The 16694-nt window shown below is 41.2% G+C and overlaps 3 protein-coding genes across 16 annotated transcripts in view; 1 reads left to right on the top strand and 2 right to left on the bottom strand.

The window, feature by feature from the left end:
* The window catches only part of MYO1E (myosin IE), a 242838-nt gene extending 239254 nt beyond the window's left edge, over window positions 1-3584 (top strand). For 4 of the 6 annotated variants that reach the window (XM_032700486.1, XM_032700487.1, XM_032700488.1 and 1 more), the window contains 2 exons: window positions 1804-1973; window positions 2493-3584. In XM_032700486.1, the coding sequence (XP_032556377.1) occupies window positions 1804-1973; window positions 2493-2569 (247 nt within the window). In that variant the 3' untranslated portion in view covers window positions 2570-3584. The other 2 variants (XR_004359330.1, XM_032700489.1) reach the window with 2 other exon arrangements.
* A 1534-nt stretch (window positions 3585-5118) lies between these two features.
* On the bottom strand, window positions 5119-10059 carry CCNB2 (cyclin B2). The gene is made up of 9 exons (XM_032700705.1): window positions 9939-10059; window positions 8960-9088; window positions 8759-8884; window positions 8196-8366; window positions 7959-8117; window positions 7416-7652; window positions 6436-6576; window positions 5734-5844; window positions 5119-5414 (listed from the first exon to the last, which is right to left on the bottom strand). The coding sequence occupies exons 1-9, from the start codon at window positions 9966-9968 to the stop codon at window positions 5313-5315; spliced, it is 1206 nt and encodes a 401-aa protein (XP_032556596.1). The 5' UTR covers window positions 9969-10059; the 3' UTR covers window positions 5119-5312.
* A 708-nt stretch (window positions 10060-10767) lies between these two features.
* The window catches only part of RNF111 (ring finger protein 111), a 54384-nt gene continuing 48457 nt past the window's right edge, over window positions 10768-16694 (bottom strand). For 6 of the 9 annotated variants that reach the window (XM_032700009.1, XM_032700011.1, XM_032700010.1 and 3 more), the window contains 4 exons: window positions 16316-16408; window positions 15285-15380; window positions 14288-14415; window positions 10768-13733 (listed from right to left, as the gene is read on the bottom strand). In XM_032700009.1, the coding sequence (XP_032555900.1) occupies window positions 13616-13733; window positions 14288-14415; window positions 15285-15380; window positions 16316-16408 (435 nt within the window). In that variant the 3' untranslated portion in view covers window positions 10768-13615. The remainder of the gene's footprint in view (window positions 13734-14287; window positions 14416-15284; window positions 15381-16315; window positions 16409-16694) is intronic. The other 3 variants (XM_032700012.1, XM_032700013.1, XM_032700017.1) reach the window with 2 other exon arrangements.

The raw sequence follows: 16694 nt of genomic DNA, 5'->3' as shown, positions 1-16694 counted from the left end.
ACAGCCAACAATAAACCACAGTGTTAGAACATCCTGACTGTCTGCCCCAGTTTTCACCAGTAACTGTGTATACTCAGAGTGGTAGAAAACCCCCCAGCAAAGAGCCACAGCAGTAACTGCAACCAGAACAAGTAGGGAACAGGCACCCATTGCTCCCCCTCCCACTGGATTTCATGGAAGCCAAGCTTCTCTAGAGGAAGTGATAAGTAAGATAAAAGAGCTCTTAGTAATACTTTACAATTCTGAGGAAGGAGGGAAGAGGAAGTTGGGGAGTGAGGGTTCTTTGTTTTGTTCTTTCAGTTTTGTTGTGGGTTTTTTCTTTCAAAGTGAGCCACAGCTGTAGGCAACCAGCATGGATGTTACTGTGTCAGGTAAAGGAACATCTAAAAAGGGCCTGGCAGAGTCATGTCTTAGACCTTAACATTCCAACAGAGGAGTTGCTGCCTGTTGGGTACTGAATGCACTGAACTGCATTTCCTACTTCTCACTTCCTGCAGACTGTTGTCACCCTTGGCCACTTGGGTCCCTAATCCCAACCAGTAATCCAGCCAAGGTAGCAGATCATGTGAATTTAGTATTTCAAAACCACAGCCATCTATAAGCAGATATGGTGTTTGAGAGTTAGAATTCGGTTTATTTTTAGCAAAGCTGCCAAGAAGGAGGCACTGGTACCAACAACCCAGTCCAACACCAAGGTTAAAACCAGCATGTTCCCACCAGCAGAACAGCTCAGTTAAGGTGTTCTTGTTCTACTGTGGTTGAACAGAAGCTGAGGTACTTTCCCAAGACTTGTGCTGAATTCCTTATTTTCCATACATAGGTCCAGGTTTCACAACATACTCTATTTCAGGAAAAGTCAATACAGTGCTACAGAGCAGGAGATCTCCACCACATTAGATAGGAGCATTTCAGTTCTCAATTTATAACCTGTACTTTAAAGATTATTTTCTGTTGCAGTTCACAACACAAAGAACTAACTAGACAGAGGTGTATTGACAAAAGTTGGGCCTAGGACTTTGTGTAACAACAAACCTTTTCTGCAAAAGCTGTGTAATGTTATCATGGCATTTACATGACATGATCATAGTTCATTCTCCTCCACATCATTACACCATTTTCAGTCCTTCAGCACATCTATTATTAATTTTAAACTGACATATTGAGTCTAATACCTGTTCTCTCTTCCAGCCTTTATTAGCTGATGAGCTGGCAAAATGCATTTCTTCCCTCTTTCCCCTTCCTAATCTTTGGAGTGGTCAGAGCTGTGACAGTTTGTGCAGCATCTCCCCTGCTGCTTCAGAGTTGGCTGTAACAGAACAAGTCCATAGATGGCCCTGGAGTCTGAGGCAACTTAAAAGAGATGCAATCTTTGTTACAGCTTAGTCACAAGAATGGTAAAGTAGCAAGCCTGTGAGCTAGAACTTTGTTTTTAATACTGAAAACTAAATCCTTGGTGATGTTGGGGCAAGGGGAGAGACAGCCTAAGCTGTGTAAATACCAAGATCTGCATGAACTGCATGTGCACAGTTGCTTCCATTTCAGCCTGAGCACTAAAAACTTCTCTGCATTTGAACTGCTGTTTGGAAGTACTTACCATCTATTTCTGTAGGAAACAAATGGCAACTCTTTTCCTGTCACAGGGAAGTCTCATACTGGTGTTTTTAATTGTTGTGACATAAGAAAACCCTTTTTCTCTTGTTCTGTGAAATTCTTTAAAATGAATTCAGTAAGACAGAGGGGTTTGATAAAGCTTAGGTTCGGGTCCTAGGCTTTGAAACACATTAACATTTTTTCTCCCCTCAGTGTTCGCAGGCAGACCACAAACCGCCCCCCCCCAGCTGGAGGAAGGCCTAAACCCCAGCCCAAGCCTAAGCCTCAGGTACCTCAGTGCAGGGCACTGTATGCATACGATGCTCAGGACACGGACGAGCTCAGCTTCAACGCCAACGACGTGATTGAGATCATCAAAGAAGGTACGGGGGAGAAAGGGTTTGTTACTTCAGCACTTGAAGGCACACGGCCTTGAAGGAAGGACAGGTCTTTCCAGGCCACCTCACAGTTACCCTGCAAGTTTCTCTGATAGCTCAGGGAGCAGAGGAGCCTCCAGACCCACACCAATCAAACCAGTTCACTCCACAGCGTGTCCGAGACAGATCCGTGACATGAATCACAGGGTACTGCAGAGCTGTAAGTTTAGTCAGAGAGTAATTCTACCACAGATGACTCCCATCTAGATTAAAATCAACCTAAGCCACAGCTGTAGAACAAGAACTAAAAAGTAATCAAGCAGTTCCAGCTCTGGGTCTCAAAAGCAACATCCTAAGGCAAAGTCATGTGGCCAAAAGATGAGCAAGCTCAGGTTCTGCAAACCATGTCCCCCCATTCCTCCCCAAGAAACCTCTCACTGTGGCACAGCTTTGCAAGGCTGCACCAAGAAATGTAACAGAAAGCCTTAAAGAACCTGACTACTTACCTTGCTGTCTTTGTTACAGATCCTTCTGGCTGGTGGACGGGAAGACTACGAGGGAAACAAGGTCTGTTTCCCAACAATTATGTCACCAAGATATAAAAGACTGTCAGAGAAAAATTGGCATGAAGTTACCAGTGGTTGAAGGCCTTTTCCCTTGCCTTCAGGACATTGTTCTTCCAAGATTTGCTGTTCTCAGCAGTGTTTTCCCCAGTAAAGTTGTACATGAGCAGGAAGAGTTACCCACAGCACAGACTGTGATCTTTTGTCTCAGAAGCATACAGCAATGGACATACTGATCAATTATTTATTATATTTAAAACCTGGTTTAAACACCTGATAAGTGAAGAATACTCAAACCTACCAACCATCTTCCTGAAACAGGTGCTTTACAGCCTGGGACCAGGGACTGAGAAAGGGGTGTATTTAATAAGTGCCTTCAGCTGAATATCAGTAACCTTTTTAAATATCTACTGAAGATAATGTTAAATGCACATTTCCTCTAATGCAGATCATTCTGGGGAACATGTTAAGTATGCTGCTACGTCAAAAAGATTTAGGCTCATTTGGGATATTACCACCATCTAAAAAACTACTGTGATGGTCTATTTAAGTAATTCTGTACAGAGATGTAATGGAACTGGTTTGTGTTTGCTGATGTGTTTAGGGACTCCAACAGGCACTGTAAGAAGTTAAAAAAGAAAACCACATAGTACTGTATGCTATACAATGTTGCCTTCTTCAAGATTTATATTATAATATGGCTGGCCCATGTTGGTTTTATGTTTATTGTTTTACCTGTTAAAAGAAGTGTGTCTATAAATGTACAGTTCTGCATAGAAAGAAATTGTATTCTGTATATAAAAACTGAGTATAACAGAAACATGTATGAATGTATTATGTAGTAGTCCACTGTTCTTAGTAGTACTGCTAGAATTTTTATGCCAGGTACTTACAGATCTGCACTACTCCTTTTAAATGGTAAAAGCACAAGTGTTATGCTTAAGTCTGATTGCCTCCCACAGCAGAGTGGCTGTTGCTTGCCCTGCAATTACCAGAATTCATGCTTTGCCTTCTGAACCTCCATGAAATAAAACACAGGAAGCAGTTTGCTCAACAGGTCTGTTCTCTGTGCACTTTGTTCTCAGTTCCATGTACAAAATGAGCCCTTGACAACAGTGGCTTTCGGATTTTACTGCACTGAGTTCTAAAGACAAAGCACCCTTCCTTCACTCCAAACCAAATCATTTTCCTGCAGTGCTGTGCATTGCATTTTGTTCTTGTTAAGAGCAGTTAAAAAAAAAAACCCTGTGTATGTTGGTAATTATGAGTTGTATGAGCTTTAAGATACAGCTAAAAGTCTTGAATGCTGTCCCTCCTAAACCATTGCCTAAATCTAATTTAGGCACACAGACTCCATCTTCTTTAGGAGATGACTGACTATAGAAGCTGTTTCTGAGAGACAGAAACTAGGACTTCAGCCCAGGGGGGAATTATATACACACAGGGGATCAAGCTTTCAAAAGAGCATGTGCAGTAAATGCTAGGCTTACTTATCCTATGGGAGAGAAGTCTCCTGCTTGAGAAGATAAAAACCAGTAGCTTCAACATCCTTCCCACAGGGAAGCACTGAGGTTTAGGTAATTGCTGCAGCACTGGGTTCTTGCCTTCTTCATCAGAGCCAGCAGACTCATGAAGAGAAGCTGGAAGAACCATAGAATGGTTGGGGCTGGAAGGGAGGCACTGAGTTTAGTGTAACTTGGAGAATATCAAAAGCTCTGTAATTTACTGTTACTAATTTAACAAATAAATAAGGTATTGAGGTAGAAAAGTGGCAGTACTTAAATGCTTGTATTCCTTGTGAGCATACAGATACATTTAGATTAGAAACAAAGGAAAAGTAAAATGTTCAAAGACAAGGAAGAATCAATTTATGGGGAGGTTGACTCTTATCCCAGGCACAGAGATTTACTAGAGAAGTGGGGGCTGGAAGAGAAAAGAAGTGAGGGTGGGCAAGTGAACAGGTATGAAAAGCTAAGGAGGTTGTTCTTTTCAAGAAGTAGGGTGGGGTTTTAAGAGCTGAGCTGGTTTCAAAAGGCCTCATCCCTACAGTTCCACACCTACATCCCCTGCACAGTCCTTAGCATCACAGGAGATGCAGAATTTTCCTACTTAAGCTCCCTTTGTTTAGGCACACAGAGAACACATTGCCTTATGCTGACCTAAACACAAAGATTTACAAGGTTAATACCTGTTAAAGCCAGCCTACTTCTTTCCCCTAACTTGAAGGCAACAAACCACCAAAAAAAAACCCAAACAAAAAACCCAAACAACCACCACCTACAAAAAAATCAATTCCTGTATACTTCCTTGGGACAAGGCACTGAAATATAAAACATATTTAGTATTCTTTAAGGTACACCAAAAAAAGATGAACTGTCTGCCTGCTCATTCTAACCTGAAGAGTGAAAGTAAGTTAATAAATATAATGCATTATATAAAGCCTGGAGATTCTCACTGGAAACAACTGTGGAGAATAGTCATCCCCATTTACCTGCAAGTTATATCAATCACCTCTTTAGTCAAATGTCCTGCTTGGCCAGCAGACTGCAGACATGCCTAGGGAGTACCTTACAGAGTCAGACTCAGTGTTGAAAAGAGAGGAGCTTTATTGGTAGGTAGAAAGTTGTGTTACAGAGCAAGTTTAAAACGTCACCTTCCGGGCGAGTCTGCAGAGTCTGTGGGAGGGCTGGAGAATTCTATGTACAAAGAGCAGTGGTTTTGCCTCAGCAGACAAGACAAAGTGCACACACACCCCATCAGGCCTTGGCTCTGCCCAGGGTTTTCATAGGAGTGATGCAGCCAGGTCCTTGATTATCTCACTGCTCAGCTGAGGGATGGTGCTGATCATCATGAGTTTGCTGCTTGCATACTTGTTCTTTACAGCCTGCAGAGGCAGAGGGACAGTTACAAAATACATAGGTATTGCACATACAATACCTATGTTCAGGCAGATGATTTTGGGTCAATTAGCCTGACTGCCTGGAAAACAAGCAAACAAAACTGGAAGTGAACCAGTCCAAAGTAGCTAGAGCACAGTTAGTCTGAAATGTTTTGGTGTTAAAACTAATGCAACAGCCTCTCACAGGCTTGTCAGACCAGCATATGCTTTCAGATAACATACAGAATATTTACTTAAGGAGCCACAATATGCAGCAAAGACATTTTAAAAACATTAAAGAGAAGACTTAAGTCATTATACTCACAGTGTATTTTGTTAACTTCTCATTTACTTTGACCACGTTCTTGGCCATATGTTTCATAGTCATCAGAAGACTGTCTTCTGCATACCCAGTGTAGTATTGTTGCTTTGTGCCCTGCAGCAGAACAGTAGGAAACTCAAGATTGGTGAAGGGGGAAGTGCTGCTCAAGGCACAGGCACTTCAGGCAGCAAACACCCTTAGCTTGAAGCTAAGCCTCAAGCTGGAAACTGTAGCTGTCAGTTTAAATGACAGATCCAGAGTAACTTCTGATGTGCAGAAGTGTGGACGTATCAGTTTCAAGGACCGTATTTCTGCACTGCAGAGGATTTTAAAAGCAGCACCTTTGCAAGAGTAACCACTAGCTGAATTACAATTCACTATGCATGGTCCAGGATTTCATTATGCTACATATATTGCAAGAATTATGAACATCTACCTTTATTTACAGTGTGACCTTCTGTGCTTTCAAGAGAAAAATCCTTTCATACCACAGTGTTCATATTGAAAAAGACAGCTGAACAGCCTAATGTATAGTGGCAGGTAGAAAAAGAAATATACCACTACAATCTCACTGTCATTTGAGCACCAGCATTTATTACCATCATTACCAACTTCAACACAATTTTCTGAAGTACTTGTTTTAGTGGTTCATTTCCATCGACTGAAGAAAAAACTCCTCCCAACAAGTTTGATTAAAATACTTACCCATTTGTCATGTCCCAGGATCTTTTGTGACAAGCATAATGCAGCAGCTGCAACCTCTGAAGGACGATGGTGGACCATGTCATAGTCTATCAGTGTCAGCTCCATCAGGTATTTTGCCAGAGTGTGTTGCTTAGCATCAGCCTACCAGATTGAGAGCTTGTTAATACACAAGGTTTCACTTCACTTGATCAAAATCATTCAGAATTGATTATTGTATTCAATAACAAAACAAAAATAGTCAGCAAAATCTTCACTGCAGTCTAGGGGCCATCCTCTCTAACAGGCATTGATCTCCACATCCAGACCAGGGTCCCAGTCAGTCTAGACTAGCAGCCATTTGGAATTTACACACGAAGCCAAGTGAGGGATTTTAACAGAAAACTGCAGCATCAGGTACTGCAGTGCCCAACTGGGGATACATGTGCTCCTCTGTAACACACACCAAGGCAGGGGAAGGGTAAAATGACTTAAGGAGAACCTATTACATCGAGTTACCCAGTGGTGTGTTGAGGTAACTGGAAGCCCACTTCAAGTGTGGACAGTTCACCTGAGTAACTACTGAGGTGGGGAAAAAAGGGTTGGATCAATGAGAAAGCTTATGTTTTGATTCTTAAATAACAGTATTTGCAAACAGAAGTTACAAATAACTGCAACACTGCTAGTGTTTTAGGAGTAAATACCCTGATCAACAGGATTAAAAAGATTAAAAGCGAGGGTTCTGCTCTAAGGTATGTTTAGTTTAATGTTTAGTGCCACTAAGACTGAACACAGGCCCCAGAGTAAATACAAACGTGAACTGCTACTGGCTGCCACAGTGACACTGCCGTGTTACTCCACACGGTGGAGTTTCAGAGCTGAGTATTTCCTGATCCAGCATTTAAGCAGAAGGTAAGTAAGATCACATGATGAAAATGCCAGGAGCAATCCTGACAGACTTTATAAATATAGGAAAGTGCCAAATAACAAGGACAAGCACCCACCTCCCCAGCTTTTGATGCTCTTCTTAAGAAGTGGATTGGAAGAGGTCGTCCCAAATCAAAGTTCAATTCTTTAAGAATAATCATCTCCATTTCTCTTATTTCACTGCTGGTGTAGGCATTGTCAGTAATGTAAACAAAGTCTGCTACATCAGGACACAATATCTCTTCGTATTTTGAAGCTACAAGCATCGCTGTTACACCCACCAGCTGAAGCCTCTTGCGAGGTACTGGATGACTCTGCAACACAGGGATTTAAAAAGCAGGACCCAAAATGTCAAACTCTAAATAAACAGATTCAAATTTATCAGTTTACTACAACAGTATGGCAGTGCTCATTCTTATAACATAAACTCTGAGTCAGAAGTGTCTGTACTGACAGGTTCAAAAAGGGTGGCAGCCTCAGAGTTAAGATGCTACACTACAATAGCTCTTACACAGAGAGCAGATTTTGCAGGTTCTTAGATTTATAAAGAAAGGATAAATCCCAAACTCATTTAAAAACACAGCAACTGAATAAGTCTTCCAATCTGAAAGGTATCTTACTTGTAAGAAGCGATCTATGAGCGCAACACACATGTACAGCGTCTCCTGCAGGAGGTGGAACCTCGAGTGGACCTGGACCAGCCAGTCCACCAGGATTGCTCTCATGCGCCCGTTGATGGTCCTCCCGTCCAGGTACTGGGGGCGGACAGACTGCTGCAGCTGTGGGGGGGAGAGAGCTGCGTGAGCAGGGAGGTCACCCCACGCTGCAGGCAGCGGTGCAGATGTGACACATCGTACCTCAAGCTCTCTCAGATACAGGTAGATGTCCTTGACATAGTCACTGCACAGCTGGGGATTCTCTGAGTCCTCAGCATCAATGTCTTCCACATTGTTGAGCAACACGTCAGAGAAGGCTTGGCACAAATCCTCCTCTTGCATGGATACATCCATAGGGACAGGAGACAAAGCCTAGGGAACACACCATACCTGTTAACACATCTTATGTCTCTACTGCTTAAGTTTCACTGTTCCTTTGTTTCCATGTTTCTCCCATTACTACTGTAATTCCTTTAGACATAGGTTGAAACCAAGCTTGCACTGTAGTGCAGCAAGTTTTCACTGAGATGTCACACGAACAGAATCCAAAGACCTTCTAGTAACTGCCAGCTAAAGCAGAAACTTCATCCAGTACTTCAACAGCTTGTTCTGCCACTTGGAACATCAGCCTGTAAGTACAACATGCATTAAACCAAAACCTCAGTACAGAGGCTTTGCTTTTTCAGCAGACAAACTATTCTGAAGTCAGAGCTCCAAGCTGCAAATCAAAATTAAAAATCAAAACAGAAATCATCACTTCCTACCTTTGGAACATCAGTTTCCTTAATTACTTGATTCACAGCAGCTGGAGCTTTACGCAGTACAGTTCCATTTGTGGTCTTGCTAGGTCCTTTCACAGGTTTTATGGATGCTTTGGGGCATTCTGTTCTCTGTAGTGGAAACAACTATTATTAGTACAGTGGGGCCAACTCTTCCCTAGACAGAGATTTCAAATGTTCCTTTACCTTAGCTAGGCGTGTTCCTCTTGTTGCAACTTTATTTCCGATTTCTTCCAAGGCAGCCCTTCTGCCAGGAAGGTGAGTTTTTGCTTTACTTCTAAGGTCAGACACAGCATTCTCCATCCCTCTAGTGACCTAAAACGGTAAATTCCAAAAGTCAGAGACTAACGATTTGCCAGTGCCCAACTCCATTACACACTTACCACCACTGTACCCGTGTGCCCCTGTGCCTGCTATCCATTGCTCAACCAGCTTCTATTCCCTACATTCATTCAGAGGAAAGTCTCCTCTGTACAGGTTTCAGAGCACTGTACTCTCTGAACTGAGCTGTAAAATTAGAGCAATGCACCCGATCTCATTCTTGGTAAGGTTAAGAGTGCTCATCTCCTATTTCACCCTTTATTATATTTACACATTTTGTAACTATAACGGCACTCCCAAGAAGACGCAAAAAGCAAGTTCTTTGTTAGATATATACCATATAAATTAAAAACCAGGCTATATACGCAAAAATCGATACCCTTTGTTATGCACAGCGAAGAAACCACCAGGGTTCAAGCTTCTCGTGGAGTTCAATTTAAACCTTTAGACGATCACCAGAGAAAGGTTCTGTAGTCCCTTCCCACACCTCCCCCATTCCATAGCTTTAGTTTTATCGCTCCCGTTCCGCGGGGGAGGCGCGGGCGGCCAAGGCCGGGAGCGATCCGGGGGCAGGGCCCGCTCTGAGGGGCACGGGGCAGGCCGCTCACACCCCTCACACAGCCCGGCCAGGGCCCCTCACACCTCCCACAGCCCCTCGCCACGGCCCGGCCCGACCGCTGCCGCATCCGCCCCAGCACCGTAGGGTCCCGGCCGGACACAGCGCCCAGAGCTACCCCCCACTCTCGCAGGGTAGAGCCCCCGCCCTCCCAGCCCGCGGCCCCCGCGCCGCCTGAGGGTAAAGAGGCCCACGGGCGGATCGGCGGCCCCTCGCCGCGGTACTTACGGGGACGCGTCGCGCCGCGGGCAGCGCCATGGTCACGGGCAGTAGCGTGAGGGACCCGCTCCGCTCCGCAGCACAAACGGTAGCCGGAGCCGCACGCTCCCGCGACTCCCTTTAAACCCAGGCCCGCTCTCCCATTGGCTAACTTCGTACAATGCACGCATACCATTGGCCCGCCTGCCCAGGCTCCGCCCCAGCAGGAAACGGTCCGAGCCGTTTCCGGTTCCAGGCCCTGAAGGGGAGGGCGGCCCCGCCCTCGGGGATCGGCCCAGCCCACGGTCCCAAAACAGGACGTTTTAACCCCAAAAGCAGCGGCACTGCGGGGAACGGCCTGGTAACAGCCGTGTACAGCTGGGGAGAGGCCCCCGAAGCAATGGAGGCACCTGCGCTTCGCATCGAGGTTATTATGGGTGGCAGCACTGCAGGACCAGCGGGACCACCCAGAGCAGACCGACCTCGTTCAAAGGAGCAGCTTCACACAATGCCCTGCAGGAAACCAATCCAAACAGCTGCATGTTACAGTTTTTACTTTAAATTTCACTAAGTTAATTTAATAACGAGTCCCGAGATTCAGAGACTTGAACACTACAACAGTTGCTTAAACTGACTGAAAAGTCTAATTACAATTCTTTGGCAATCCCCCCAAATTGGCTTTGAATTCCAAAGTTCCAGATGACTGCTTATCCACATAATTAATTGCAGCTAAACGTCGATCCTTCACTGAGGTAACTTCTTCCTCAGTTAGTACCCATAACACTTAATACATGTACCCAAAGGAATGTTTATGGACCAAGAGGAGACAAAGGAAAAAAAAACTTGCATAAGAAACAGATTTTGAATGATACCAGTCTAACATTTTATTTATTGCATACAAAAGGATTTCTTTTGACAATGGAGTTTTATATGAAAAGTAATTTGATGCATACTGTTGAGAATCTTATCTTCAAAGTCAAAGATGCTGCAGAAAACTTAAGGCAATGCATCTAAGCATATAAAGCACAGTAAGTGGTGGAAATTTTCAAAATGAAAAGCCTAATCTTTCTCCTTCTCTTAAATTACGGTTAAGTCACAACCTTCTGGAACAGAAGTAAGCTGCAGCTTTTTAGCCCCTGCAATAGCATTAAGATCAGAATACTGTGATTCCTGACAAAAGTGTTCAACATCACATTACAATGTTATGCATACATTTAAAAGCAAGACAGTATCAGTAGCTGTTATAAAACAAATCAAATCATGGACCACTAAAATACCTCTAGTACCAGGTACTCAAATCAGATCCATAAAATATTTCCTAAAAAAAAAAAAATAAAGAAAATGAAAAAAAGAAAAAAATCCCCCAAACCTGTGCTTCTTTGTCCTGTAACAAAGCCAAAATAGATTCTATCAGATACCCGGCGTCTATTATTTTAGAGGCCCTGGGTTTTTTGTCCAATGTCTCTCAAGTACCTTCTTGGAAACTTTTAGAAGTAAATATCATCAGTCTTCAAACATTAGTGGTCAACTAACTTCCCTTCTTTTCAGTCACTGGAAAACAGAAAAGTGTCTGTTCAGTCCTTCCAGCTACTTTTATTCATATTTAGCAAGGCAGCTCCAACTCCAGTCACTCTGAATTTCCTACAGCCACCATGTTCAAAAGCTGTAGCAGAAACCCACGGGAGGGTTTGCAGCAGTCAGATCCTGGGCTGCCTCTCTCCCTCATCCCCCATTTACAAGCGCAAAGTGGTTTTAAGTTCAGTTCTAGCAACACAATGAAGCTTGAGAAGGTCCATTTATCACACACTTAAAGCCTCAGTGCCAGAGGTGTTAAGTTTGTTGCCAGCCAAAAAAAAAAAAAAATAAAAAAAAAAAATAAAAAAAAAAGGAAGCTGCTTGAACCACACAGAAACAGGCATCAAATTAGATACGGTAATATTTATAAATGTTTTTTAGTGTAAACATAACAGTTCGTCTTCTAGATTTACTGTAAACCATTGTACACATCAGCTGATTATGAAAGACAAAGACAAGAGAAACTGAAGGTATTTATTATTCAATCCACTTACAAAGCAGGTGGCTTAATGCAAGCTAATTGACATGTTTATCTATGATCCCCGAGGAACATCTTTTCCAAAGTGACAGTAATACTGTCCCAATGTTTTTGCACATTTGCATTTTGCAATGTCGAGCACATTTAAATAAACTATAATCTATTATATGTGAAAGAATGTTGATAAGCAACTTGGATCCCGAAGTGGATTAAAACCTCCTCCAAAGGCAAAACGTTAGTACATTATAACTTAATTCTATATACTATATTATGCAGCAAATCTTAACTATAGAAAATACTTCAATCAGTGATGGACTGTTGGTAATTTATAAAGAGGGAATCTATGATCAAGGCAAAAACTAGGTAACCACATAATTTGTGTCTCAGTTTCTACAGAAATTTACAGGCTTTCAATTTACTAATGAAAAATAAAAACAAGAGACAAGTGGATTTAGCTAACTTTATTAACTTTAAATCTAATAAAAATCCCAAGACACGCCTGGAATCCTTAGAAATTCTATGAATGCGTGTATATAAACCCAAACAAAAACCCTGCAGCTTTAAGTCCTTACTGAATGGTTTTATATTAAAAAAAAAAAAACAAACCACAAACCAACAACAAAACCCAAAAACCCACAAAAAAAAAAATGGGAAAAAAACCAAAACAAAAGGAAAAAAAAAAAACCCTCAATGTGCGCAGATACTTCAACTTAAGTTAGCAGAAGACCAAACAGATTCTAAGCTCCTTTTCCATTTCCCTAATAAGTCTTTCAATCTGCAAGTATCTACAATCCAGCTAACTGAAATCAACATTTAGTGTTCACTAGAGCTGTTTCACAGCAGCATATATTTAAGTTAGGGATTCAAATTTCTAGACATAGAAGAAAATGATAAATACAATCTGAACAGCAGTCTAAATGTTTAATATTGACATTCAAATATATCTGCATTGTGCTGAAATTTTAAAAACAAACACAAAAATCTGATCAGACAAAAACTCTGGTGATGAGTATGCTATATGTATCAGTCAAACTGAATATAGTCCATATTCTGTTCCCAGTATTAAGGATGTTATTTGACTCAGAACTGATATTGTAAATATACAGCAGCCATTTTTTCCTAATTAAGGAATGTCTCAATACATAATATTATCCTTTTCTAGATGATCTTTATACATTTAAACTAAAATATATGATTGATTAAATTAAGGAATTCGAGGTTAGTAATGAGTGAAATCATACTTTCAAAGCTTGATACTACATAAAACAAACCAAAAGAAAGAGACCACACAATTCTACTTACTAAAGCAGCTAATCTTGCCTGCAAGTTTGGGGTCACAAAGCCCATAATATGTGCAAACAAATGCAATACAAGGAACCATGCAAAAATACAGTAATGAATTGAAAGAAAAAAAAAATGTAAAACCTAAAAAAAAAAAAAATAATAAATTTAAAAAAAATTATAAATACACTGAAACTCAACTGTCTTCTAGGATAAACTGTAGGTCTAGCATTAGTTGTACCATGTAGCAGAGCCAGCACTCTAGGGTTCAATGTTCCAAATCTGCAGGTAAGTCATGCCATCTTTGGTTGACTGCAGTACCAGGAGGGACGAGAGGGAGCGAGCGGGAGGACAAGAGTTCTGGAAAGCAGTGTCAACTTTCACTAGGCAGCTGAGCCTCAATGTCCACTCTGCAAATGGGGCACTTCTTGTTAGTAATCAACCACTGATCTACACAGACTTGGTGGAAAAGGTGCATACACGGAAGGCGCCTGTCAGCAGAACAGAGAAACATGGTGTTAGTGCAGCATTTCCACATCCACACACACGGGAAAAACACAACCTGGCTTTTGCTACCCAGGGCTGTTCTTTCTGCAGGTCCATGCTTTCCCAAAAGTTTCACAGCCTTTCCAGTTGAACCTTCACTCTGTCTAGTTCCAAGAAGAAATGGATATGGGCAATGAAGTCAAGCATCAACTGGATTCCACTGTATTAGACTGATTGAAATCTGTTACAGCTTAAGTAGCATAACTCCAGAAAAACTAGAAGTGACAGCTGTGATTAATTCAGGGTATCAGCTTGGGCTCATAACACAGGCAGTCAACTTATGAAAGACTGTAATAAAATAACCTACATTCTACCTAAAGACAAGGCAGACTTAATAATGTGTGTTTTCAGTTGCAACTTGTTTTATTTCATTAGTTCAACAACAGACATTATTTAATGGTAACTGTTCACCCAGGCAGTCCTGCAAGTGTGCCATATTTGACTGTGGTGTCAAAGCCAGAACATTTAACATCACATTCTGATATTCAGTGTTATTTACCTGACATCTTCACCTTCCTCCAATATAGACAAACAGATGGTACACTTTTCCTCTGTGTCTTCTTCTGTTCCTTCCTCTGCATCTTGTTTGCAGTGCAGTTTCCTCTGTGAGAACCAATCAGTTGTTACCTTATTAGTAGAGATGACATTATTGACAAACTGAGTAAAATCTGTTTTTGATACATATTCAACACATTTTTCTTTGAAAACATTTTGAAATATTTATTCACATGTATTTGAACCAAAATGAATCAAGAACCAGCATTTGGAGCAAAACTTAGACATTTTAGACTTAACTATTGTTAATTATAGAAGTCTGCAGGACTGTGAATATATTCATTTCATATGGCTGCAACCAGTTCTTTTATTTACTGTCTATGTATAAATATCTTAATTTCATTCATGTAGAGAAAAACAAAATCCTTTCAAGCCCAGTATCTTAAGTCACTATTTTATCAAGTGTGAAAGACCTATGTCAATGTGAATGGGATTCTATATTATCATATACTAAACTCCAATTGAGAGACAATCTCAGTTCTCAAAATTGTGTACCAGATTCAAACCTTCCCACTGTCCCAGTAATGTAATCAGAGCAAGGGTTAAATTGATACATACCAAGCAGGTACAGGAACAATTTATTGCAAAAAATAAAGTCTTAACGTATTTTATGTGTTCTCATTGAAGTCTGTTGACAATTTTGCTATTACCAGTAGTTATTTCGTTGCTCACAAGGGTTCTCATAACTGCTGGACAAGTTAATCATATCAAACCACTTTTGTTTATCACATTACAGCAGCTCTTTATCTAAGGAACAAATTTTAAATTTTCCTTGGGAAAGAAGTGGCATTGCAAGCTTTGCTTACAATCCTTGAAACTTTAAGATAGAGAAAAGCATGCACTCCCTGAAGCTGACACTTCTGTAGGTTTAAGCTAACCATAACCATTATTACATGCTCAAAGAACTATTAGAGACAGGCCACAGTTTGAGAAATCCTCACCTTTTTGTATTTATGTGGATATGTGCATCTTTCTATAGTTCCCTGTGTTGCTCCACGATTAACGTTGCCTAATCGTTCCTCCAAGTGAATCAGCTCCTAAAAATCATGAAGGAATAAACAGTGTAAAAACTACTATTTCAACTACCTTGAGTAAATACTAAATTTTATTTTAACCCATTTCCAATTTTAGAATGACAAACTCTTATTTCCCAACTTACTCAAATACAGGCAAAGCCAAAAAAAGCATGTTGTGTGGGAAAAGTGATGGGCTTCTGTAGAAAAACCCCCACAACACTGCCTGGTATTTCAAGTTATAGGGAAACGCTATTTTACTACTAAAAAATCAGAATTTTTTTTGTCAGCTAGGAATGGTTATCAGTATGTTCACGTGTACTTTTGTGTCTAATGAGGAAAATGCAATTAAAATACACTATGTAAATATTTAGTTACTAACAGTCATTAAGGCTTAGAAGAATAAAAAAAGTTGCTTAAGTTGAAATATAATGACTGATTTATTTTTCTCCAGCAATGAGTTTATTGGAAGCATGAGATGTCACTGAAGAGGTTTTCAGTGGACTAGGTCATTAACTCTCTGCATCTGATACCTTTTGTTTTCTCCTGTTTTATTTTCTTCACTCCGTTTCAGCTCCTGCACTACATAACAGGACAGCACTGTTACAGTGGCCAAGTTTCAGCCCTGCTAGGAGGATCCTGGCACAGTTGTTCAGAGACAGCACTACCTTCTACCAGTATATCATGTGAATTCTCCATCCTGCTACTGGGTGGAGGGCAGAGCAAGATGCCCTGTCAGTTAATAACCACCTAACCCTGCATTGTCCAGGGCTCCTCTGACTGACCCACTGTTCAAGGTGCTTTTGTTCCAGTTCACTGTGGTGAGGGCATTCCCGAAATAAAGGGTATTTTCTTTAGGATTCTTTTATATCTATATATAGAACTAGCTCTACCATACACCCTCCCCATATTCCCTCATGACACATTTTGACATTTATCTAGTTTTTTCTATTACAAACCTCAAAATTGCCCCTGAAAGGGCCTCTGAATGATGTTCCATCCAATCCCGATGAAATGTAACGGATGTGAGGGTAGCCCGCCATGTCTGGTACCTATTCAAACAGCAGATGTTCAGTTAAACCTATTCAGAACAGCCTCAGTATTTTACTGTTCACTTCACAAAATTTAAGTTCCTTTTGCTTTCATTCACTTGCTTATTATTGATACTCCTCAGCCTGAGCAAACAATTCCAACTGAAAGCACAACACAAACACCACTCTGAGCCCTCTAAACATAACCAGGAACAAAACAGAAGTGAGACCAGATCCTCTATTATCATCTCTCCCCATCTGCATTACATATTGCTTGGACTCAATTCCCAAGTCTCAAAACCTCAAA

Source organism: Chiroxiphia lanceolata, chromosome 12 (assembly GCF_009829145.1).
Source record: "Chiroxiphia lanceolata isolate bChiLan1 chromosome 12, bChiLan1.pri, whole genome shotgun sequence".
In the NCBI taxonomy this organism is placed as follows: Eukaryota; Metazoa; Chordata; class Aves; order Passeriformes; family Pipridae; genus Chiroxiphia; species Chiroxiphia lanceolata.
Note: the sequence above shows the minus strand (reverse complement) of the source record. Positions and strands in the feature narration are given on the sequence as shown.